This window comes from Lates calcarifer, linkage group LG21, assembly GCF_001640805.2.
Source record: "Lates calcarifer isolate ASB-BC8 linkage group LG21, TLL_Latcal_v3, whole genome shotgun sequence".
NCBI classification, from domain to species: domain Eukaryota; kingdom Metazoa; phylum Chordata; class Actinopteri; family Centropomidae; genus Lates; species Lates calcarifer.
The window spans coordinates 27,739,914-27,766,898 of record NC_066853.1 but is presented as its reverse complement, the minus strand read 5'-3'; the positions used below and the strand labels follow the sequence as shown (position 1 = coordinate 27,766,898).

Sequence of the window (26,985 nt, the reverse complement as noted above, 5' to 3'; positions counted from 1 at the left end):
AAGTGTCTTGCATGTTTTTGAAAGCTTTATTTTTTATAGAGAGCCACAGCAATCTGAGAGAAAGAAAATTAACAAAACAAAAAGACAAACAAAAAACAAATAGCAAAAGCACGTCACTGGGTTGAGATTACAGTGACAGCCTATTGTTAAATGTGTTAAATGACAGTTTGATGCTGCAGATTGGGCTGTTTTTTCAAGTGTCCAATCACAACATCTTTACCGCTGTGCAGAACTTGAGCAGCTTTCAAAGCTATTATCAGCACTCACTGACGCCAACAGTGGATTTAAAAAAGGACAGTGAGATGTATAAATGATTTTCCACATGGATATTTTTAGTTACTGTACACCTTAGTATATCTCAGCAGTGGGTAGTATTGATGAAAATGAATGCACAATAACAATATTTTACCCTCATAATCCAAACCTAGATTGTGAAGCTGTCATTTGATTCACTGAGTTGGGTACATTCTCTAGCCTGTATATAGCCTGGACTGTTTCTTGATAAGATGGATGCACCAGTGTCAGCTTTGGCTGTCCCTCCCTTTGGCCGAAGGTACAAGGCAATCACTGCTAACTTTTATCCTCTGATTCTTGGTCATGACCTTAAATAACCCTGTTTGGCCCTGTGATCATTGGGTGACTGTGTTAGAGCTAATAAAGGCTCTCCTCAGAAATAAATGAATAAATAAATCCTAAATCAATCTATCTATCTATCTATCTATCTATCTATCTATCTATCTATCTATCTATCCATCCATCCATCCATCCATCCATCCATCCATCCATCCATCCATCCATTCATTTATCCATTCTGACATAGTGACAAGGCAGCTGGGTCCATCAGTTTACACAGCTCTTTGTTTTGCTTCCAGCTGGAGGAACAGCTGAGTCGTCTGCAGAGAGAGAAGAACGACCTGCAGTCCAGAATGGAGGAGGACCAGGAGGACCTCAATGAGCTGATGAAGAAACATAAGGCTGCTGTGGCCCAGGTCTATTTTTCTCCTATATACTATACATATTTCATATACACTGTGCAAATATAGAATCTGGAGTATACTACTAGGATAATTTAAACCTGCACATTGCATTTGCTCATCAATACTTCCATTTCCTCATGAAGATTTATTCTTTAAATGATAAATTCATAATTTGAAATTACAAGACAGAAGTCACTTATTCATACCAGAATAATTACAAAAAGCCTTTTAAATTTAACTTTTTGTTATACCACTTTCCAATTTGTATACCTATTCAATTTCTTTTACATTTACAGTTTCCATTTCACACTTTAATATAAAGACCTACAAATTCAATGAAATTTAATCCACAGAGCAGCAACATGATTGGCCATCTGTCATGTGTTTGTGGAAATCATGCCTGGAACTCCTGCTATTTAAGAAGGAGTTTCACACCTTGTTGTCTTTTTATTATTATTATTATTTCTTTATTTTTTAACTGATTGATTTTTGTCTAGAGGACAGAATAACTAGATCTTCTCTGGAGAAGACAAATAATTGTCAGTAAAATGGATACTATATATTGAGATCATTGTGTACATAACATTTTAATAGCTAAAAACATGATTCAATTATGTAAGTTTAACAAAACAGTAAAACTCATTAACTAATTAACTAATTATTCCATTGTCACACTCCAGGCTACATACATATACATGTGTACATGTATGAAAGCTTCTGATTGGTATTATTGGTATTATTATTATTATCAATTCAGTTTTTCAAATTAGATTTTAGCAAATACAAAGAAAGAAAAATAAATCAAGGAGCAGTATTATTCCAAAATACTATTTTGTTGGCATGGAAAAACTGCGTTGAAAAGGATGAGTCACATTAAAGGTGTCCTATGGAGCTTTCTTGTAACAAACAAAACTTGTATTTAGGTTCAGAATTACTCACCAAAATTCATGGTGTGTGTCTTTGAGCTCTAACAAATGGTTGGGATTTTCAAAGCAAACTTAAAAAAATGCCCAATGTGTCAGCATGTGTGCACAACACAGGCACACATGGTGTAGCCTGCATGCTTTACATATCACATCATGTCAAAAAACCATCCAATCAATCCAGAGTTCATTTGTAACAAGTAGAAACCCTGGAGCAAGCTTTACATTAAATTGCTTTTTATCATCATCCATCCATCCTTGCCAATTGAGTCATTTTTGAAAAACAGTGCTATTTGGCGAGTTCCAAGTGGCCCCCGTTAGTATTAATGTAGCTGTATGTTCAGATGAGCAGCAAGTGCAAATGAAAGTGGAGTAAAAGTGCTTCCTTTCCTTTACTGATGGCTGGTGAGTGGTGATGAGTGATCTGCCTCCACAGGCTCCAAATGAATCCATCCTTTCTGTCTAAATTGAAGCAGCTGAACTCCCAGTGGGACTCACTGTAGCAGGGTGCTTCATGTGCTGTGAAAAAGGCCTTGTTTGAAATATTTCACACAGGTCATGTTGAAATGAGATTTATTGATATGCTTTCAACAAACAAAAAAATCTTTCCAGCAGATTATTTGTCTTGGTAATGTCACTGTAATGACATCATGTTTTACTGGATCTGTGTACTTAGTAGATTCAGAAACATAATGTTTGGCATTTGATGGATTTAGATTTTGTTTTTAGGACTTCAGTTTTTATGTATAGTCCATACTGTATAACTGATTACATATTTGTAAAAATGAAATCATTATACATTGTTCCATCAGATAGAATAAGAAAGATATGCTTACTTACAGTGTCATTGACTTTGCTGGTTTCCTGTGTTTTTGTTGCCCTCAGTCAGCCCAGAACCTGGCCCAAATCAGTGACCTACAGGCCCAGCTGGAGGAGGCCCTCAAGGAGAAGCAGGAGGTTCAGGAGAAGGTAGATACTGGCTTTCTGCTCTTAAAGAGGTGATAGACAGACAGTTAAAAAAGGCAGTCTGTCTAAAAGTAAAGCAGGAAAGGTGAGAGACCAGAGGAGAGAACCAGCAGGACAAATTAGTGAACTGGGGTCAAGCCTTGAAGTTAACTTCACATAGGACTTTTGATTGATGCTCAGCAACTAATAATAAAATGGTAATGGATAAGTATTTGTGCTTATTGGCTCCAAAATCTGCAAGGACCAAGAGGAGACAATGCAGCCAGTTGTAGAGACATCACACTTAGAGGATAGGTATACAGTTTTCAAGTCTATCTTCAAACAATGGTCTTGTGCCCATTTGTCAATAAAATTATTTTTCTTTGCTGTAATCATTCCTCCTCTTCAAACTCATTATTAGGATAGCCTTTCATAATGATTTTTGTGAGGACTTTGTGTGAGGACTACATTTTCTTTTACTGCTCTCTAAATAAAAGCAAAATACGGACTGGCATCTAGTTGAATCCTCACTCAGCCTTGACAAACTATACTACTATTATCATTTGAAAGCACCAAGTCTCAAGATTGATACTAACTAAAGAACATTAGAATGTAAAAAACAGGGAAATGATCTCCATCCATTTTACTACGTTTGTGTCTCTGTACATGTAGTTCAGTATCACTCCGTCTAATTCTGACTTTTGAATCTTTCATAACCAGGATCTCGCTTCTAAAAGCCTGCTTAAGGATTTGCTACTTTTCTTTGTTTTTATGAAAGTAAACATAATATTTGGCAATGGACTGAATATAACAGTCCATTTTTCATGTTTTTTTGCAGATGGATCCACATTTGGTTGTGTTATTTTGGCCTATACAGTTGAGATTATAAAGTGTAAATGACAACCCTATGACAGTGTCATTCTCATAATGCCAGCTCTCCCCTAAGAATGAGTTTCTAGAGTTTTGTCTGCTGCATTATCCAGTGAAGAATCTTTTTAGAAACTTGCATGAATGTTCAGCACTGCCTGAGCCTATTTCCTTTGCCTTTGCATTGGCCTTGACAACTACAACCCCTGACATAATTGATATGTCATTCACGCGGGACTTGCGCTGGCAACATTTGACAAAGGTGGCCAACTTGGTCTCTCAACACAGACGAGCAATAAAGCTGAACATGCCAGTACTGTCATCCTTGTAGTGAGTGCTACTGCATCAATATTTTTCTCCATTAGACACAGCAGTACCTGACAAATGAAACCCAGCCAAGAGAAGAGGAAGATGAGAATCCACCCCAACCCCCGGTCCTGTTTCTAAAGCTAGAGATGCATTAACCACAGTTGTCTCCCAGGTTGCCTTGTGTTATTTTAAAATGGCAGTCAAGTGGGTTGGACAGTAATTTATCATAAGCTGTCTCTAGGATTCAGCACAGATTTATAACCAAATTTTTATTATACCTTACATTAACAGTGGTCAGTGTTATTTTAACATTTATCAAAACTAACACCCCTAGAGTAAATTCCTGAAAGAAAAGCCCTGGTTAGCCCAGGGCTTTTCTGTGTGGAGTTTGCATGTTCTCCCTGTGCCTGTGTGGGTTCTCTCCAGGCACTCCGGCTTCCTCCCACAGTCCAAACACATGCAGGTTAAAATTAACACTTTTAAAAGTGGACACATATAGACACTTTTCTAGTGATAGATTTAACCCTCAGTGTTAATTTAACACTGGTGATTTTGCTGTGTAGTTATGTGCTGGAATGAACATATATAACTCTCCCTTGAACCAAAAAGTGTCCATTTATATTTATATTTCTGTACAAACAAACAAAGATACATTATGATAATTAATGAGATTTAGAGGTGTTGGTGGGTGTATTTTTTACTTCAGTCAGAGTCAAACTAGCTGTATCCTCCTGTACCCTAGGTTTTCTAAGCTAACCACATCCTGCCTATTACTTACAGGCACAATACTGTCTGTGTGTTAAGCACAGAGCTATAGCCAAGACATGGTTAACTTACCTTAGCATAAAGACTGGAGGCAGAGGGGAAAAACTAAGTTTGCTCTCTCTAAAATAAAAAAAAAAAAAACCAACAACCAACAACTTTAAAACTCATTAAGCTACAGCTACTGTAGTGACTGGTGAGAATAAAAACCTAAAAGACTCTTATGCTGCATTGAGCTGAGAGGACGTCTTAAATTGTGCACACAGTTTCTTCTTTTGGACCAATAATTAGAATCTTCGTTTTGTAATGATTTAGATGGAGGAAATTTTGGGTCATCAAAAAATTATGTCGGAAATGCAGTTTTTAAAGGAGTGCAGAGGCTTAATGTAATAAGAATCTACAGCTATGTAGAGTTCAGTATTGTCTGCATGGTGATGAAAATCAGTAGAATACATATGAATGCCTGTCATAACATACTTTATAAATTCTAAAAAGTAGCAGACCCAGGAACCTAACAGCACTTCATTGTAAGGTCCACGCTTTGTGATGAGATGCTTTGAAATGACACAAAAAAGTTTAGATTTTATTCTAGCCAATGGGAGGCACTCACAAGAATATTAACATACATATGTATATGTGTGTGTCTTAGATGCAAGCAATACAGAGCCAGCTGGAGTTCCAGGAGCAGTCCATGGTGGAGAAATCCCTTGTCAGCCGGCAGGAAGCCAAGATCCGCGAGCTGGAGACCAAGCTGGAGTTTGAGAAAACCCAGGTCAAACGTCTGGAGGTGAGAGCTAAAGATGTGGAGGAGTGCTGGTGGTAGGTGTCAGGGAGAGGAAGCTCGAGCATGTGCAAGACATGCAAGTAGGTTGGTAGGAGGGTGAAATGTGCTGGTCAGAGACTGACTACAGGAACAGAAGAGGTCATGATAAACTCAACATAAATGGCACCATATGGACATTTTACCTGCATAAAATGTCAGAGGGCTGCCAGTCACATGTAACCATTGCTGCTTAACTTTGTCTTCTAGTTTGTTTTACTCTCACTTGACAATATTATTTGTTATTATATAATTTTCAAATTACTTTCAGGTGTTGCCTGAAGCTAAAATCCTATGTGAACAACACAGATTACCATCTGCACCCTCTTAAGAAGGAATTGACATCCTCTCTTGCCCACTGCTAAAATGACCCTGTACTCAATTTTTCAGGTTCTGTTTATTGCTCACCTCCGGGGCACATTTCTTCTGCTCCTTGTCCTCCAAAAAAACATGTAATTAGTAAACTTTTTTTTCAATACAGCTGGGTTCTATGTGGTGACATGTGCAGAGTTTGGAAAATATAATGGAAAATGGAAGAAAATATGGAAAATACACAAGGGGTAGGTTGCATGAGTAGTAGAGCTCATCAAAGCTGGAAGTAGCAGTGTTCAGTCAACACAGATGTGAGGAGGCAGAACACCCACTCAGTATTTGAAATGTGGACAGGATGGCTAATGCCGGGGCTAACTCTGATAAAGTGTGCTGCTAGAATTGTTGCACAAACTTAAAAAGACTCATATCGGAGTTATATCTTTAAACACTGCTAAAGACTAATGTATATGCGAGGAAAGTCTGCTGCATCAGTCTGTTGCACTATTGATACAAATAAGCTCATCGGTAGTTAAATGTATCTTCTGACTGGTTTCTGTATTATCAATACTTACTGCATCACAACAGGAATTTGTTCATATTATTTCAGGGCTTTCTTGTATTATACTCAGTTTTTTTGCTCTGATTCTCATCTGCTCTAGTAATGAATTTTTAACCAGGGATTTGTTGATACAGATTTTTGAGTGCCATAATCATGCTGAAAGAATGGGGGAAAGAGGATGCAGAATAATGCAGATTTCATATAAAAATGTGAAGTATAATAATAATAGTAATAATTAAAGCTGCGAGCATCGTTGAACGGGCCCTCGCACCCCGCGCCCATCGGGGGAGTGGCAACCGCGGGACCCCGGCAACCGCGGGGTCAACGCAGGTCGTAGGGCATACGCTGGCGTAACAGTTCCCACTTCCGAGATGTACCGAAGCGTCCCCACCGCATAATATTCCCAGCACTGCGTTTCACTATGGAGACGCTGTTCTTCGGGTGGTACGCCTCTCCCCTCTTCCTCCAAACACAAGCAGTGTCTCTATGGCCAAAGAGCTCTAGTTTTGTCTCATCTGACCAAAGGACATGCTTTCAGTATGCATAATCTTTCTCCAGGTTGTCCTTGACATACTTCAGTCTGGCTTGAAGGTGTCTCTTCTGCTGAAGTGGAGTTCTCCTTGGTCTGCAAGCTCACAGTCCATTCCTGTGCAGAGCTCTAATAATTGTCTTCTTTGAGGCTTCAATTTCTGACTTAATAAATCATTCACTAGTGTCTTGGCAGTGTTTATGGGTCTATAGACAGGTCTCTCACTGGTCTTCTTTACTAACTACTGGCCGAACAGGCAGTTTGACAAAGAAAAGATAAGGCCAGCAGCTTTTACTTTTCAATGCACTTGTCGTCAACTTGCGTGGCTTATATTCAGCTGGTTCACTTCGACGCCGGTGGACCCAGTGAACTTTTCCTGTTGCCGTACACTGTGAAACACGAAAATATCAGCCGACCCCGTGTGAAATTTCCTAACTGATCAAAACCAAAATGTAAAGACAGCATCAATCCACGCTCACCTATGGTCAAGGGGAGACATATGGGAGAAGATGAGTAGAGAGAGATGGAAAGAAACAGAAAGGGTGATGGAGTAAGATTACATGAATTCAAAATAACCTACAATTCCTTCAAATTAATTTGAAGCCAGTTTAATTTTTTGAGCCAGCTTCGATATCTGCAGATATGAGTTTCTGAAGAGGGGCCTGCTAAGTGCTGAATAATATCTATTTTCATATCAGAAAAAATACTGCATTAAACACTGTCTTAGCTCACTGACCTGAGGTCAACAGGTAATATAACCAACCTGTGAGGTGGCTCATCCCCGTAAGATAAACACATAAATGATCGCTGATAGAACCGATAATTAAAGGCACATCAGTGACACGGAATGCTATTTAAACTATAAACTGGTGACATTAACTCCAAAAGAAGATTTTTATTGATACATTTGAAGTAGAATTTAGTTTTCGATAAGGAAAACACTGTAAGAAACCTGAATTTGTGGCAACAAAAGATTTAAAATAAAAGCTTTTATTCTAATTATTTTCTGTGACAGTATTTTTCAGAGCTCATAATCTGTGGCAGCTTTAAGTGTTGCCTGTTTTGACTGTTCTCACTGTGGCATCAGAGCATGTTACAACAACCAACAGTTTTAAGGCTGATCAACTCTTCCTCCCCTCCCCCCTCAAACACACACACACACACACACACACACACACACACACACACACACACACACACACACACACACACACACACATACCCTCTCCCAAAAACCTATCAAAGAGTAATACAATGGCTCCATCTATAGGATAAAGCAGTGAATTACGCCCAACATTTCAGAGTTTTATGAAAGATTGTGGATGTTCAACTTTGACAGGCCAGAACAGGCACACTCTTTGACCAAAACTCACAATTTTCACAGCAAGTATTTTCATGAGTTTTCACGCATGTTTAGGCCCTCAAAAAGACCATTTTGTCGGCGGGGAAAAAAGAAAAAAAATAATAATAACAATAAATAAACCGAACAAAAACAATAGGGTCCTGCAACTCGTTGCTCGGGCCCTAATAATAGTAGTAATAGCAATAAGATTAGAAGTAAGACTTAATCATTTTAAATATAACAGCAGCCGTTGAGCAGGATTGTAGGAGCAGCAGTAGGCTTGCCATCACAGATCCAGACTCCACAGCTCTGAAGGGAGACACCTGCAGAAACCGACAGGAGAAAAAGACCAGAGAGCACAAAGCAATGGGAAAGTGAAGATGCTGACTTAGTGACATGCATTTATGGGCTATGAATAATATGTACAGATAGAGAAAGAGAGAGGAGCTCAGTGCATCATGGGAAATCCCCCGGGTAGTCTAAAGTCTTTGTAGTGTAACTAGGGGATGGTTCAGGAAAATCTCAGGTTAGGTGTCAAAGGTCTTAACATTAAAAAGTCAAAACATATCAGCATCACACAACCAAAACAAATCACTGTACTTGAACCCTCACCCCAAATCACCTTCAATAGCTAGCTTAGCAATAAATTTATGTATCCCAAGAAAACATCATGGCTCAATTCTGAATAACATTAGTGTCAGAGGAATTCTCAAAACCCCACATTCCTGTAGCATATAATGAAACTGAGCCTTTCCTTGAATTATGGAGTTTATGAAAAATTGAAAACTAAGGTCAGGTATTTCATTTCATTCATCACTGACCCCAGTGCTCTTTCAGCTGATTCTGCCAACATGTTAATACTTTCATATGTTCCCTGAAGACCAAGCCGAGATATTTATAAGAACCAATATATTTTAAAGATGCTAAACCACACCTAAACCATGCTTTCTGAAATACATAATCTGTGTTTTGTCAATATTAATAGCCAATGTCCATTTACTATTACATAAATTTAAAACATTTAACTTTTTTAAAGTTAATCTCTGACTCTGCAATCAACACAATATTTTTTGTATTTTTCCCTTCTTGTAGTCTTGCTCTCATTACAAAGGATATAACATAAATATGCTCATAAGTCAGTTTTTCCTAAAAGCTAATAATTAAGTCTTTTATTGAGGATACCTGAATAATAATTTATACACTGTACTAATCAAATTAATGCCCCTGTAATTTAATGGAACTCTAGAATTAGCATTTGCACATTTAGGAATAGGTTTATGGATTTATTCAACAGTGATGGAATAATACCACAGTGAAAATATGTTTATATGGGAGTTCTTCCACACCCACAGCTTTATTTGCTTTAGATTTGTCTGCCACATTCTGCACTTCTAATGTGATTTCATTATCCAGCATATGATTTTACCAAGTGCAGTGTGACTCATTTTCAAGTCTAACTTTGCAGATATCACGCAAGAATTAATCATTAAATAAAGAGGAGTGATTAAATGGATACAAGTGATAACTGATCAGTCTCAAAAGAACATTCGTCATTTTCTATTAAAATTTCCACTGGAATCAACTTACACTTGGGTGGCCTTAAATAAAAATTACAGTGGATTACTAAATGTTAATTGTTCCAGCAGCAGGGTTTTCTTACAATCCTTCTTTTTCTCTGATCCTTACACTTACATTTCTATGTGCATGAGGTCACAAAATTTAACATAATATAGAGGACCGTGCTACATAGATACATAGTCCAGCAAAATATCGCAATTTTCTCCCTAATGGATTGGCATAAAATTTTGTTGAAATATTCATGGTCTCAAGGGGGACAAATCCAGATGTGTGTGAACCTCTCACTCTCTCACTCTGTCTCAACGATTATTGGATGGACTGTCATGAAGGCTGTGACTCAGGAGGTAGAGTGGGTGACCCACTAATCAGAAGGTCAACGGTTCGATTCCCGGCTTTTCCAGTCCGTGCTGAAGTATCCTTGGGCAAGATAGTGATCCCCATGTTTCCCCCGATGTATCATTGGTGTGCAAATGGGTGTGAATATGTTAGAGCACTTAGTGCGTAGAGCAAGCACTGTATGAATGTGTGTGTGAATGGGTGAATGTGACATGTAGTGTGAAGCGCTTTGAGTGGTCATATATAAGTAGAGCCTATTTCATTCCAACCTTTAGAATAAATTGTTTAAATTTTTATCTCTTTTACTGCCATCCTCAAATCATTTTTAAAAATGTGTCCAATACTTTTGTTTCATGAGCAACAACAAAAGTAACCTCAACCTCAACTGTCCTTTGCATCTTGTAATAATCAGCTAATTTTAGCATGCTGACATGCTACACTAAGCAGGTGTTCAGATGAAGAAGCAGCCCACTGTTAAACAAAGACACTGGGCTGCATTCTTGGGGGCATGTTGGTACCATGTGACATGACATGCCCTATCATTGAAATAATGTCATAATGTGCAGAAATAATGTCCAAAACCATTAAAGTAAGAGCTAAGTTGTAATAATCCACAATTCACCTTTAAGGACAGTATTTACACCAAATTTCCTTTCATACAGGAACTGATTTCAGTTTCTGAAAGGCACTGGGGGCAAAAAAGTGTGCTTTACCTCACATATGGGAGTGTGCATTACCTCACATATGTGTAATAAACACTTACCAAGGACTTTATTAGCAACATCTGTACACCTACTGACTCATAATTATCCAATCATGTAGCAGCAGTGCAGTGCATTGAATTATGCAGATACAGGTCTGAAGTTTTAGTTAACATTCACATCAGACAAGTCATGAAAAATGTGATCTCAGTGACCTACTGTGGCATTTTTACTGGTGCAAGAATCTCAGAACATGTTAGACCTTGTGGCTGATGGGCTACCACAAAAGAAATCTGAGGCTACAGTAGGCACAGGCTCTCCAAAACAAGCCAGAAAAACATAGCCTAGTCTCAGTCTGAATCTCAGCTGCTGCTGAGGCACACATGGCCTCAATTTACCCATCTTCTAATGGCTACTTCCAGCATGGTAATGCACTATGTCACAAAACAAAAGTAATCTCAAACTGGTTTTATGAGCACAATAATGAGTTCAGTGTACTTTAGTGGCCACTCCAGTCACCAGATCTGACTCCAATAGAACACTTTTGGATGTAGGAGATTTGCAGATTGCTGACACCTGTGCAAAAATTACATAATGCAGTCATGTCAACATGGAAAAGAATTTTAAAGAACTGTTTCCAACACCTTGTGGAATCCATGCAATGAAAGACTAAGTCTGTTTGGAGGGCAAAGGGAGACCGTAGGGAGTATTAGTACGATGTTCCTAATAAAGTGCTCGATGATATCCAGACTGTTTGTATTGATGAATCTTCTTTCTTTATTGATATGTAGAGCCTTGTAGCTCGTCTCAAGGAGAATGTGGAAAAGCTGATGGAGGAACGAGATCAGTACAGCAGCAGTGAAAATCGAGAAAAGGAACAGAACAAACGTCTACAGAGGCAGATCCGCGACATCAAAGAGGAGATGTGTGAACTGGCCAAAAAGGAAGCTGAGGCCAGCCGCAAAAAACATGAGCTGGTAATGATGTGACAACAATAATGCGACAACTTACTAACAATTTAGCGATTAGTAAGCAGTACAGTCAGATACTCCCATTAATTAAGAGGTGTATGTATGGCATCCATCAACAATAAATCAGCAACATTGAACTAGTCAAAAATTGACCGTCACCTGAAAAGTTTGTTTTTCTCTTCTGTCTCTCTCATTAAAGGAAATGGACATTGAGAGCTTAGAGGCTGGTAATCAGAGCTTGCAGGCAGACCTCAAGCTGGCCTTCAAAAGGATTGGTGACCTCCAGGCAGCCATTGAAGACGAGATGGAGAGTGATGACAATGAAGACCTTATCAACAGGTACATAAAATTAACTTCTAGTTTTGGAGCTTCTTGACGTTTCAGAGGGTGGAGGACTTTATATGAATTGTTGTATAAACATAGAGAATAGGTTTGACAGCCAAAAATATTTGCACTTTGACCAAGGAATAATTGAGTCACTAGGCTGAAACTATTCACATGCAAGAAGCCTACTCTTCATTGAGGCATCAAAAATCATCAGTCTGTTGTAGTACTAAAACTGTCTTCTTGTACATAATGTCAGGTCCCTGTGTTAAGCAGAGGCTGAAGGTGACTGATATCTGTCCTGGACTAGAATACTAACTGTAGAAAGGTCCATCCACTTGCTTTTTCTAGAACTTTCAACGGCAGATCACTGTCTTGTCAGTAGATTTTACTTGAGCGTTTACTCAGTTATTATAAAGTGGGTTAAAGTGTTAGCTGATGGAAAATCGGGAAAATCTCCCTCTCTGTACATGTTTGGAAAACATCTTGGTTCAACAAAATAAATCCTGACTCAGTGTTCACTCACTACCTTCACTCACTTCCTGAGCCTTATCATGATGGGTGATAAAATTGTAAATCAACCGAACCCTAATCATGACAGTTGTCCTTGTGAGAACAATTCAAACTCCAGTTTGCTGATGAAGACCATGTGATGCAGTGGACAAGCTCAAGAAAAATGTAGCAAGTAGAAGTTAAATTTAAGACCAAACTAATGTTCCCAAAGTAAAGTGAATGAATTTTCATGCAAATAGATTGTAGCTTACAGTAGCATGAAATAACTCACTAGTAAATGCAAAGGATAACAGCCTGAGGAAAATGTTGAGTGCCGTTCAGCACTGACATGAGCTGAGCAGATGGCCAAATTCAGACAAAAATGCTCTTTTATTTTAGAAAAATTACTTTACCCACTGGCCTCCAATGTTAATTTCCACTGAAAGGCTGTGCAGTGATCTATTGGCTTCCTGATATCCAATGACTGTATGTTTCCTCAACATTTTTGTGTCTAGCGGCTTGGTGGCTTAGCAGCAGAATGACTGCTTGGTATTGCATTGTTAATAAAGTTAAAACAAAGAAAAAGGCTGGATGGTCCAAGTGAGCTGTGCTGGAGGCATGGCTGGAGATGGCAAATGTATAATTGTAAATTCACAGCCTTACGGAAGTCCAGATGGCCCGTTTACAGGCACAGTCTCTGGGATTTGTGCATTTCTCTGTGGATTGAGCATTTTGATACTTGCGTATTTGTATAGCACCTAGACATACTTTCTAATAAAAAAAAAAAGATATGGAAATATCACTTTCTACAATATGGGACCTTTAATTAGTGTGCTTTAGATGTGTTGGTAGGTGTATTTTTGAACTTCAGACAGAGCCAGGCTGGCTGTTTCACCTCGCTTCCAGTCTCCATGCTAAGCTTGGTAAAACACATCCTGACTTCAGCTTTGTACTTAATACACAGAAGTGATATCAATTTTCACATGTAAAACAAATAAGTGCATTTCCCAAAATGTAGAACTACTCATTTAAATTGACTTGTTTTCAGACACTTACACTTTCAGCATTCCAATCAAAGCCCTCCAGATATTATATTTTCTGGTTATTTACTACACTTAGCTACACCCAGAAAAAAGTCTTGTTCTCTGATGAGCCTTAGTAAGTACAATACAGCCCCACAAAGAGTGAGCGTTGTTCTCTCTACAGCAGCACCAAACAACTCTGTGAATAATGGGAATATGCTCCATAAGGCAATCTTCCCTTATCTGTATGCAAGACACAAAATCAATATGAGGTGGTGTGCTGAGTCCAATGTGTACACTACAGTTAGTTTGCCAAGGGGAAGAAAAAAACTCTACCATCACAGCATCTGGCATGACATCCATAATTATTCAGACATTTTTAAGCATCCTTCACATTTTATTTTTGACTTGATTTATTTTTCATGATTCTCTTTTGTGTTGTCTTTTGTTTTTCTGTTTTCTTTTTTGTCTGTCCCTCCACCCATCATCATCATGACCAGTTTGCAAGACATGGTGACAAAGTATCAGAAAAGGAAGAACAGAACGTGAGGAACTTGAATTCCTGATCTTTTTTTCACCACTGGAAATGATGCAGCATTCTACAGTCTGAACATTTAGTTGAGAAGTTGATAGTGGAAAAAGAAAACCCACTGTTTTCCTCTGGGTTTAGTTTCAGCCCAGTTAGTCCATCACTTCTGGCTGTCGCACTGTAGAAGAAAGCTAATATTTAAAGAAGAAATTCTGTCTGGGAAAAAAAAGAAAACATTTTGAATATATCTTGCATTTTGGGCCAATTTTGTTGTTTGTGGATTTTCCTCTGATTCATGTGATAATTCTCAACTATTGTCAGACCTTCAGAATCAAAGGGTGATGGCTCAGTTCCAGATCCACACATGTTAAACAGTTCATACAGGAAGAAATGTTTTATGGAAGAGGCAGAGTTAACGTAAATCCATTGGGGATTTGATGTGTGAAGACTCAAGGATAATGCATCATCAACAGTGCCCAGAGATTCCCTCATTACCCCACCACTCATCACTGCATGCCCTCACATGCTGAGATGCATGAATCCTGCTGACAATATGTTACCTAAGCCCCAGCATGAAACAAGTCTCCCTCCTCAAATTTTCCATATGGTTAATCACTTTATAAAGCAAGGTTGCGATCTTCCTCACAGTTCTCCCTTATGTCCTCCAAGGAGTTTATCCTGCTCTGTTTATCGTGTTGGACGTTGCTGTGTTACATTTGAACAGCAGCCGACCCGTCTGCTTCTCACTTCCTAGGCACTTAATATTTGATTGCCCTGCTCTAGGGCTTGATGTGGCTGTGGCTGGGCAGTGACTGCCCTCCTGACAGGAGAAAAGGATGGGGTGTTCCACATCAATCTTTGACTTGCACTTGCTTAATAATGCAGAATCCTCAAATGTCTTACAAAAACCTCTCTTGGTCACAAGGCAAGTAGAACACATGCGAAGTTAACCCCTGGCTCCAGTCTCCTGTCAGTATTTTCTGATGGTCAAAAGGGTTATTAATCAGAACTGCGAAGTGTAGGCTTTGTAATGAGCTGTTGGCACTGCCACATTTGAATTAAAAAAGCTAATCTTAAAACTGTTCTAAAATAGGTACATACATACATAAAATACTGAAAGTCATATGTCAGAGAGAGACTCCTCAAAGGTAGTTCGGTTGGAAATTCCCCACCTGCCACATCAACTCTGGTTCCCCGCCAGAAAGGTAGTGCCAGGATATAGCATGACAAAGTGCCTACCTTTGCCTGCCCAGTAACACAAAAATTGAATATCACTAAACTACCTCTTTGGTTTCTATTTTTGCTGATATATGATTATTTGAAATTGTACAGTTCATATTGCACTGAACTCACCACTCACTGCAGAGGGAGTTTTGCAGTAAAGATAAACAGTGTTTCCTTTTCATGTGACACTTTGCTCTCCTGGTAGTCTTGGAGACAATGCATATGCCTGTCTATGCTCCAAAGCCACTGGGACTTTACTGGGCTGACAATTTTATATTACAGAGGCATAAACAGCAGCGCCTGCAAGACCCAGGGACACAGAAGAGCCAAGCCAAGTAGAACAGAGCAGCACAATCCATAGAAGCTAACGATGAATGTAATAGGGTGTAATAGAGATGTACAACCAATGGCGGCAGATTGTCACAAACAATTAATGTCTCCTCAGCACTATGTTTGTTTGCCTCCCCAAAGCTTTCAGCACAGATTAACTAATGGTATGGTGGCCAAGAGTATAAATTGTAGATGACACCATGTTTGGCCATAGACCTTATAGGTCTCTCTGTGCTCTAAATTGATCATTGAATTGTACACAGATAAAGTCTTGGAGAATAATAATAAAAAAAAATTCAGCTAGAGCAGTACAGTAAAATTTACTCAGATACTGTTATATATTTGGGCAACACGAGAAAACTATTTGGTATACTGTAATACTTTTAAAAAACATATACTTTAGTTAGAGTTACAATTTAATTAGTTTTGAACCTGAAATGCTAGTATGAAATATGACTGTCTGTGGCAGACTGTGGATGTCCTTGTATGCATTTTAATTTGCATATTTTTTTCAAAAGTTGACATACTGCAAAAGGAGAACATATGATAAACAGAGATTAACCACGCATTGTCAATCTTGTCCTGTCTTCTTGAATATTTCTCCATAGAGGTAGTTGCCAGAAAAATTCAATTCAAATTGTATTTTGAAATTTGCTTAAAACTTAAACAACAATTTAATGGAGACGTAACTACTGACATTAATGGGACAAAAAATTATACAGTATACATTCACCCCCATAAAAAATAGCTTTATGGTTTTATGACTGGAGTAGACCGTGAAGCATATATCTGTGCCCAAACCTGTCTCCTAGAAATAACATTCATATTTTACTCATTTGCAACAGTAAATATCTTTTAAATGAAGCATAATGTTGCCCTGGATACATTTTTTTAGCAATGTAACATGGAATAATTTCTGATTAAAGCAATATTATGTTAACTATTTTACCTTAAAATAACAGCTTTAGAACCACTGATGTGGAGTAGGGACAATGGTTGCTCTGTCATTCCCACTCCACACGCTGAATGCTGCAAGTTCAAGTAGATCAGTTTTAAAAAACCTAAAAGTCATTAAAAACCAGTGTTTATCTCTGATACTGTGTTCTCTTAAAACATCAAGATTTCTAAATGGAGTTTGGTGTGTTTAATGCCACAACAGCACTTCATCTCTAGCTTCAACAAATCTGCAAAGTTGCAAAATGTTCATTGTGAACATTCATTTATTTTACTAATAACTGCTCATAGCAACTAAAGCTTAATTAATGTTTTCATTCACAGCTCTTGGTTGAGGCTAGAAAAAGATTGGGATTTGGGCAAAATATTGAAAATTTAATTGCTGACTCAAAGCACATGGTTAAAGAACTATTCAACATGAAACCAATCCTTCACTAACTTAAAGTGTTTTAGTAGCTTAAACCTAACCACCAGTGGGACACAAGAAGTTAATTCCAGTGTCAAAGTCCACAAGCTCCCTATATTGACAACCTCAATATATTGTGTGGTAAAAGAATGTTCTTAAAAAAACATAATCCAGGCAGCAATTATGTTTTATCCAAAATGTATGAAGAGTGTAACCTACCACAGGCTAAAGAGTCATTTTTATTATTGTTGTAAGCAATCACATAGATTTCAGGAAACTCAGCAGTATCACTTAGGTAACAAGGTGAAAAAGAAGAAACAAAAACTGACTTAATTTCCCCATTCCATTCTGGATTTTGGGTTCTGCTATCTGACCTTTGATTTTCCCCTCCCCTCATAGAGTGATGTTTACCCAGTCTTTTATGACAAGTCTACAGTGCCAAACACAGACACACTTGGCTGCTCTGTCATTGTAACAGTATGCAGCAGCAAATCCCCAGATTGATAATCTAATAGTTGAGGCATGTTCTGCAAAGTTAATTACTGCTTAAGAGTCCATTGCCCCCATCCTTCAGCCCACCCCTCTTGCCTTGTCTTTGGCATGAATACAGTCTTTGCATTAATACCCAAGGTTACTGTATTCCATAAAAGCTAGCAGGCTGTGCATTTGGATCTTACTGGGCAAGTCATTGTTTGGAATGTCCTTTTTGAAATCCAGGCAGCTTTGTCTCTGACTTCTAATGATTTTAATTATAGGTGGTATTGGGCCAGTCTGAGCTCTATGAAAATGTTTTTCCCTCTCTTCCTTGATAAGATGGGAGGCTTTCTGAAACAGATGCAGATGAAAACAGCAATGTTGAGCCACCCTTCTGATGTCTCTGTAGGACTATTAAGCTTTAACGACTTAATTTCACAGCAACACACAAGCACTGGGCTTTGACAGCACTTAATGAGTGTTGTGCTCTTTTCATCTGTGTCAAATTTTATGACAAGCCCTTTATTTCACCCCATGGCTCGCAGTGGTTTGTGAACGTGTAATGATAATTGAGAGGAAAAACAGTGCAGTGCCCAGCTGTGTACCAAATCATTCTGTAAAGAACTGAAATTATGAGTATGTGCATATGACTCTCTCTGTGAACAGGCCTGTCGATGAAATTTTCTGCTATGTCTGCTGTGCACTTAAAAGAAAGTGTATCTGTGCAGTTTCTTTTCTAACACAGGTGTGTTGTGTTGTTTTCATAGTCCTTTCCATCTTCTATCATGGGTTATGTTAACATTTATAAAACTAAGAACAAACAGAAATGAACATTTTCTCTCACACTTCTACAACATTTCAATCCAAAGAAGATTTTGGTCTAAATCGCAACAGGGTTATGTAGACATGTTACAATAATACACAAATAGAAAATTTCTAAATTTGTGTTTCATAAGTCCCCCAAAATTATGGATTTGCAATATTCAATTGCTGTGGTACCCCTTTACAGGAACATATTACAAGTAGGCAGGTGTTGACCACATCATCAGTTTAACCAAATTGTTAAAACACTCATAAGTGAAGTTATTACTTAAACCACAATTCATAGTTATTTTCTAATTTTTTCCCCAAATAAGTAGTTTAGATAACAAAGCTGAACTACATCTAGCAGAGTTGTCAAGTGTGTCTAGTAGAGTTTCTTTATCTGTAGATCTTGACAATGGTAACAGGAGTGATGGTGAAAACCATGAAAAAAAAAGCAAAAAAAAAAAAAAACACAGAAAGTTCCCATAATTTAAGCTTTGTTGTTGGGTTTTCAATTGTCATGGTGCTACTACATCTCTGTAGCAGCCTGGGAAGAGTAAAGGTAGAATGCTCGTTGGCTTATTGTTAACTAACTGCAGGACCATGATATCACTAACACAAGTTCCCAGGTGGTGTTTGTGTCTTAACAGCCTGTCATGGGCATGTTTGGGTGTTTACAGAACCTGAGCTGACTGCTGTCCTTCATCCAGAATAAATGCCACAATACATCTTTGCTGCCACACCAGCACATACAGCATGGTCTTCATTCTCTGGCTCCACAGCCACAGAGAATCACAGGAACATTTTTTTTTTACCAGTCCTGACTCTCCTTTCAAACTTTAACCTAATTCTCTGTGCATAGCCATATCTGACTTCTTCTCATCTCGTCTCTTCCTTGCTTCCTCTGACTGCTCACCAGTCAGGGGGATTCAGACACAGACTCTGACGTGGAGGATCGTGTGGATGGGGTGAAGTCCTGGTTGTCCAAAAGCAAAGGTTCTGCCAAGAACCTCTCAGATGATGGCAGTCTCAAAAGCTCCAGGTAAGTGCAAAGACAGCTGCTATCATCATTTCAGTAGATGATAGTAAGTAGTCCACCTAGATATTTGAATGCTTTTGGACTCAATCTGACTGGATGGAATGGTTTACATGATCTGACCCTGAAGAAATAAAGCAATCTAAACTCTATATTTGGCTGAAATGAGGGGACTGCTATTCCTCAAATGTATTTTTCAAGCCCCTTGTCTTTGTCATACGCTCAGTGAAGAGGGGGCTTTTTTTTTCTTCCAAAAACGAACCACCTGAGTAATAGATTTATCGACATGCCCAATGACCAGCTGGCATAGTCTACCTGAGCTGCTCGTTGAGATTAATGGATGTGTCTGCAAGCTGACAGCTTCAGTTACCCCAGATTTGTCTCTTTACCGGAAGATTTAACTTCTCTCTCTCAGCTGAATCACTTCCAACTTTTGGAGTTTGTAAATGTCTTTAAGCATCATGTCCCCATAGGAATAAACTGATTGATTCTAGTCAACACTGACTGTTGTAGTAGTAGCTTTAGAGTTCAAGTGACTTCAATTGCTATTTGTACAGGTAATTGAGCACAAGTACGTTTGAATTCTTCCCATGTTCATCAGTGTTAAACACACATATGGTTCAATATTATACTTACTAGAAAAACTATGGATTGAGCGTAGAAGAACTCATACACATATATAAACACATGCAGTCACGTACAACTATAAAAGGACTCTGTCTTTCTATGAAAGCATATACAGGCTGTGTTTCTACTGGAATACAAAGGTTAGATTTGCGGTTGACTTAGGCAAACCTCAACCTTATAAGTCAAGCATACACAATAGAATCATACTTCAATTTGCAATAAGTAGGACATACTTTTTCTTCTTTCTAAATTTGTTAAGTCCTTTCTTTCCTTTCAAGTGTGTCAGACAAAAAACATTCATGATAACATGCCATGCAGGTTCTCAATTCATTTTTATACTCATTTGTCCTTGGTGAGCCACTCAGTGCAGGAAAAGTGCAGTTATAAAGTGCAATTATACTTTACTATACTCCACCAATTTTTCTAAATGTCAGCTTTTACATCTCTTATTACTTTTCTGTTTTTTTTGTGTGTGTAAAGTTTCATTCCTCTCTTTTATTCTCTCCCTTGACTCACCTCTACTTTACCCAATATCTCATTGTCATTTTCTCTCCTACTATCTTCATTCCTTCCTCCTCTCCATTGTTGCTCCTTTCTAGATTTCCTGAAAATATAGATGCAAAGGAAGGGAAAGAGTTCAAAGAGGGTAAGGAATGGAAAGTAGATGGCAAAGAAGTAGAATCAAGCAGACCAATGTCTGTGATGAGCTCCCTTAGTTACAGAAAACGATCCAACCTTGATTCCACTGGAGGCAAAGGAAATGCCCTCTTCAGTGCCTTCAAGGAGAATGCTGAGTCAGAAGATGCTCTATGCTCTCTGAAGGCCAAACCCAAAACCTTCGATTTTCAAGATGACGCCTATTCAGTCAGCTCCAGGAGAAAGTCCCAGACAGGGGATGACATGAATGGCAGAGAATCAGTCATCTCCCAGGCCTATTCAGAGGCCAACAGCCGAGCCAGGAAAGGCCTTGACAAAGAATCAACCATTTCATTCACTGCACCACACCGGGCCTCCACACATCTTGGGTTAAGCCTAGAGGATGATGCCAAATCTACCATCAGCTTAGGTCTGTCAAGTGCACTTGGACACCATCGAAGCACCTTGCGCTTAAATGAGGGCAGAGGCGGGAGGTCAGTGTGTGGCAGCAGTCCCAGTAGCCCTTGCTTTACCAGACGGTCTGGGGGTCGCAGTCCTGGAAGTGTTAGTCGAGCTGATTCACGTATGTCACTGGCACGTAGCTGCCACCTGAGTGAGTTTGATGTTGATATTGATGACAGTCGAAGTGTGGCCTTTACTGAGAGGTCAGCTTATAGTCCACACTCGTCCACTGGCCGCAGTTTCTCAATGCCACCACCACAAGGCAGATCATCAACTACTAATAATGACCCAGTTGATAATTTAGATATCAAACCAGTCAGTCATCGAAACTACCTTGACCCTGACCTGGAAAAAGCCATCAATGAAGTGCTGAGTTTTAAGCCTATCAAATTCAAGCGCAGGAGCTTGGAGGACTCAGAGGGTGAAGAAGAAAAATCCAAGAATGATGAAGATGACAGCAAAAGTATACGGAATGGAGACACTACTCGCCCTGCCAGCAGTCTTAGACGCTCTGCATCCGCTGTGAACTGCATGAAATCATCCCACAGTGCTAGCAGCTGTAGTAGTCCCCATCAGAGCCATAGCAAAGGCAAGAGTAAGAAAAAGAAGAAAAGCTACAGTTCTGAGTCTGACAGCTCAAGAGATGACCGTCATCACAGGAGCAGCTCCAAGAGGAGGTCTAAGAAGTTCAAGAAGAAGTCCAAAAAGAGGGATCAGTCGTCTTCATCTTCCACATCGTCAGATTCTGAGTCAGAGTCAAGCTCTGGGGCCTCCACCATATCCTACCGAAGCAACAGCAGTGTGAAGAGGGCCCCATCTCGAAGGGTTTCCAGCCCAGAGAGGGAGCGAGAAGCTGGGTCACAGAGCGAGAGCCAGCCCCTTAACAAAAAGGATGATAAAAAGAGGAAGAAGAAGGTGGACAGCCTTATGATGAAGTACCTGTTCCGGCCAGACAGTGACTGAAGCAGGCAGTAGGTGGTTGCCTGATATGGACTTGGAGTGTTTTTGCCGCATGGTGTGATCTAATCAATCAAAGAAATTTTCAGTCTCTTCAGTCAGCACATTAAATGCTCCACATTCAGTCAGACTGGCTTTAACCTTTCACTATTAAAAATTGTAATTTATTTGCTGTGTTTTTGATGACCTCTTGTTAGGCATGCTGAGTTTTTGATGTTTCCTACCACACATTCTTAGTTTCAAGCCAAACAGCACAGACCACAATCTCTGTGGCTGTATTTTTGCTGGTTTAATGCTATTTAACATGCTCTCAATGTGGATGTGAAGTCAGCCTTAAATGTCACTTTGATTTATGGCCTCAGAAAGGTTAGTTAAGAAAGGCCATAATAAAATTTTCCTTCTAGTCCCATAACTGCAGGCATAATTGCACACTGAGCATTAATTTACACCAACTAACACATTCATCTGAGATACACAGCTGAAAGTAATTAACCCCCTGTTTGCAGAATTTACACAGTTTGACTCTTGACTCTCTGAGATAATGTTCAGAAAAAAAGATAGCTTGAATCATATTTAGATATTGGCAATCATTTGTTGCATGTCCAGTAGGTTTTTTGTTTTCTTCTTTGAGCTACTTTACTTGACAACTGTAGCATTTTGAGACTGAGTCATAGCACATTGTAGTTGTCATTTGAATGGCATAAATTTAATCCCTAAGTAACCATATTAACAAGAAACAGTTTTGCATGCTACCATGGTACCACATCGCATGAAGTTATTGAGATTTTGTTTCCACCAGATGCTAGAAGAAAGGCTAAAGTCACAACCTGGCTAAATGTACATCTACTCTGCAGTGGTTATGCAAGCTTAACATACTGTAACCCAATAACACACAAACTGGTAGAAAAAACATGAATAAATGAAGAAAACCTAGTCACTGCTCAACAACACATATGTCAAATTTAGAAAAAATGCTGCAAATATACAGCATCCACACTTACAAATAGCAAATACACAGATACAGCAAGTAGTGCACAATGGAAATGATGTACAACACAAGAGAAGATTTTTGGGTTTACTAAAAACCCATGAACACGTTAGTATATAGTAAAGGCAAATGCTAGGTGTGCTAATATCTTCAGTACTATCCTAATCACAAAATTAACCAACTAAAATTAGCTCATTTCATTGGTTAAAGTCAACAAAATCAGTGTTTCGACATGTTTTTGATGCCCCCTGGAAACTTCTTGTGTTGTAATATTGATCCATTGTTGTGTAGCTGTGTAGCATTTCTGTATTTGCTTGAAGCTTATCTTATATATTTGTAGTATGATTCTGTGTCCCATATTAGCTCTGATCCAGGACCACTACATATCACAGCCTTGAATGGGCACTTCATAAAACCTTGGGGATTTTTAAGGTCTCGTGCTTACAAGCCCAGGAAGAATGTTGAAAACACAAACTCATAGGATGGTAGGCAATCTTCTGAGCAACCTTTTAGTGTCAGCTGAGTGCAAAGTAACAAAAGAAACCTTGATTCAAAGGTTTACTGACCAAAAAAGATCTCTATTAAACCAATACTTGAAAATCAAAGGATGGGGGGCGCTGATGCACTGCTCAGCCACAGTGTGCTTATCACTGCCAGTAGTGGCTCAAAAATGTACTGTAGCAATATTACATTGATTACATTACATTCATAAAGCATATGTTTTGTCAAGGTGATGATGATAATTTAACAACTCCTAATCTCTGTGTTTTTTTTACATTGCAGTAGATTGAGCTCACTTAGCCACTGTTCTATTTTCTGCCCAATTTTTGATAACATCAGCTTGTACTTGTTCTTTCTTGCTCCAGCCCCCCTGGCCGAAGACGCTACTGCTTCAGTAGATCAGATGAAGAGGAGGAGGAAGAAGAAAAAGAAGAAGGCGGGGCGACCCAGGGCTCTTACTACTCTCGATACCGATATGGCAGCCAAATGAAAGATGACAACAGTGAGGACAGGCCTTATGAAACCACATCGTAGTTCATGCTGTCAGCATTCACCCTCTGAAATGCAATCTCATTCAACTGTGATACTTAATCTTGCATGCAGAGTTCACCACAGTTGTAATCAGTAGGTCACATCCAGAAACCTAAACACCCAAAATCCTGCAAGAAAACACACACACACACACACACACACACACACACACATATATGTAACAGATAAATATTCTAGATGTTCCTAACACTCAGTCAGCTAAGGCAAATCCTCACAGGATTTGGTCATAGTTTGATAAACTACAGTCTTTTTGGCCCCTCGTTCATCAGTCTAATTTCACGGCACGCACAGCAACTCTGTTATTAACAACTCTTAATCTCTGACTCTGCTGGTTGCATGCAAGCAGTAGTTGCTTGGTTTTAGCAGCCATCCTGTTTTACTTCAGTCATGGTTGTAACACAGCCAAAGAATTGAGGTTGCAATTATAGTAGATTTCTCTCTTCCTCTCTTTGTCTCTGTCATTCTTCCTCTTCTTTACATTTAGCACCCCACAATAATATATATTGCCATAGTACAATGTATTGCCAAAAAGCCTTTGTTCCAAGTATGTGTGCACACTGTTTCACTTATTGCCAATTGATGCTGAATCCTGGGAGAAGCTTTTTTCCCTCTTCTTTCCTTTTTGGGATAAGTGCCATTTGACTTAAGTGGCCTCCTTTACAGTTGGTTTCTCTGCAGCTGTGGCATTTAATGAAATGCTGCACTGTACATTGAAGATGCTCTTATTATCATCTGATTGCATTTCATTTGCCTGAAAAATTTTCTGCCTTTCGCTGGCAAATTATCTCCTCTTTACAGGGAAAGAGGATTGCATCACTTACCACTCCATCATGAAAGCAAAACCTTTTTTTTTCCTTTTGAAACTTTTATTATTGATGTTTGATTGGTTTGTTTTGCAGATGACTACTGTCAAACAAATTAATTTCCAAGAGGTTTGAGCTTACTTTTGTGAAATGCCTTGTCTTATTTTTACTTACCTGATTTGACTATGTACTTACCAGAATTAGTATTGAAGAGACTTAGGCTTTGTCCCTGTGCTTGTCATTCTCATGCTGGCTGCATTTTAAGTTTGCTGTGCTTCACTTTTCCAAAGGGAATTTATCTAACCTTGGGCACCAATCATTTGTTGGTTTCTCACAAAAACCACTGGGCATATGGCAACCTGAATCAGCATGGTAAAGGAAAAAGCTGGCATTATTCTATGTTTTTCTTATTGTGAACAAATCAAATGGAAGGACCAAAACTAGTAATATGTTTTCTTGACCTTTGGGAATAATATGTGTATGAAAAATATTCTGAGCTCAACAAGGTTTTCTGACCATTAAGTGGACAGAGCTTGCTGGGGAATAGTCACAAATCTCAGCCTTAAGCCTACTGGTTCTCTCTCAAGATGTCAGTCTTTAAAATAGATGATTGCTCACTGAGGATGGCTAGTAGTTTTCTTCATTTTACACCAGTGAAAAGAACATTAGCCTAGTTTACAGATAAGGCAACAGGGTGTGCAGTAGATCACAATGACAATGCAAAGCATGTCCAATTTATCTTATAAACCTAGAATTTAGAATTCAAAGACATCATTAGAGATTGATTTTTGACGTTTTATTTTGCATGTCTCACAAATTCTGAATAATAAATGACAGATCTTCTGTTTGGACTCTCCAGGTGATTTACTACTGGTGCAGATTTGAGGGTCAAAGTAAAAAGTTAATTGCAAACCCTGCGAGCAGATCTATTGAGTGTGACCATTCTATTAAAATGAATTGAGTTTTCTATATATTCTAAGTAGGAAAAATCTAGAGTAGCACCAGCCTTCTCCTTTAAAGCTTCATTGGGTATTTTAATTTTAACCTCATTAACTGGACATACTACAGCCTGTATAACCAATACTGTGAAATCATGTTCAGCATCTTTGAGGCGTGTTTATTTGTCTTTTGTATTTGCTTTTTTGGTTTTGCTTCTTTTGGGGGTTGGGAGGCGGTGCCAGTTTATCTTTTTTTTCTTTTTACACATTAATGCCTCTAAACATCAAGAAAATAGGAACCTGCATTTTCACGGTTGCTCAAGTGTTACATCACATCCTTTGGTCATCTGTCTGGTATTTACTGAGTAGCATTAAGATATTATTGAAAGCCATTTAAAGTCCCAGAGTGCTTCACATGGCATAATGGACAGGAAAAAAAGTGTGGAAATGTGTTGTTTGATTGGCCCTGATAAGGTGGCTGGCTTCAACAGGAAAAAAACTAAAGAGCAGACATAATATTGATGACTGCACACAGTATTTATATATAAATATGTGTATGATTCATGCTACCTTTGAAAATACTTCATGTTTATTTTCGTTATCAAACAAATTGACCACTTGGTATAAATTTTGCATTACAGTTTAATATATTGTAAATAAATGATGGTGACTGTTTTAAAATGCCTTGGCGACTGGATTTTTCTGCATTACAGTGTTTTGCCGCTGTATGTCTTCAGTTCACATCTCTCAGTTTACACTTATATATGAATTTGCTGCTTTGCTTTTGATGCATCCACTTGCTATTTTCATCTGCTTTGAGAATGGTCAACAGCAGCATTGACACTGTGAATACCTTAAAGGTATTCCAACAATTTTATTTTTCCTGTTTCCTAGGAAAAAAGGAAATTATCTGCTCCGAAGCTGTGCTGTAAGAACTAATAATTAACTGTCCAGATATCAACACATTTAGTTGGAGGCAGCAGGACTTCTGTTCT

General features: G+C 38.7%; 1 protein-coding gene across 13 annotated transcripts in view; it reads left to right on the top strand.

Annotated features, from left to right (window-relative positions):
- Nucleotides 1-26,671, top strand: part of myo18ab (myosin XVIIIA b) — a 125,207-nt gene extending 98,536 nt beyond the window's left edge. For 9 of the 13 annotated variants that reach the window (XM_018700378.2, XM_018700364.2, XM_018700325.2 and 6 more), the window contains 9 exons: nucleotides 873-989; nucleotides 2,786-2,869; nucleotides 5,433-5,570; nucleotides 11,752-11,937; nucleotides 12,131-12,270; nucleotides 14,270-14,314; nucleotides 19,410-19,532; nucleotides 20,753-22,222; nucleotides 24,063-24,211. In XM_018700378.2, coding sequence (XP_018555894.1) covers nucleotides 873-989; nucleotides 2,786-2,869; nucleotides 5,433-5,570; nucleotides 11,752-11,937; nucleotides 12,131-12,270; nucleotides 14,270-14,314; nucleotides 19,410-19,532; nucleotides 20,753-22,214 — 2,295 coding nt within the window. In that variant the 3' untranslated portion in view covers nucleotides 22,215-22,222; nucleotides 24,063-24,211. Of the gene's footprint in view, nucleotides 1-872; nucleotides 990-2,785; nucleotides 2,870-5,432; nucleotides 5,571-11,751; nucleotides 11,938-12,130; nucleotides 12,271-14,269; nucleotides 14,315-19,170; nucleotides 19,381-19,409; nucleotides 19,533-20,752; nucleotides 22,223-24,062 lie in introns of those variants that run through there. The other 4 variants (XM_018700348.2, XM_051065727.1, XM_051065728.1 and 1 more) reach the window with 4 other exon arrangements.
- Nucleotides 26,672-26,985: the final 314 nt, after the last annotated feature.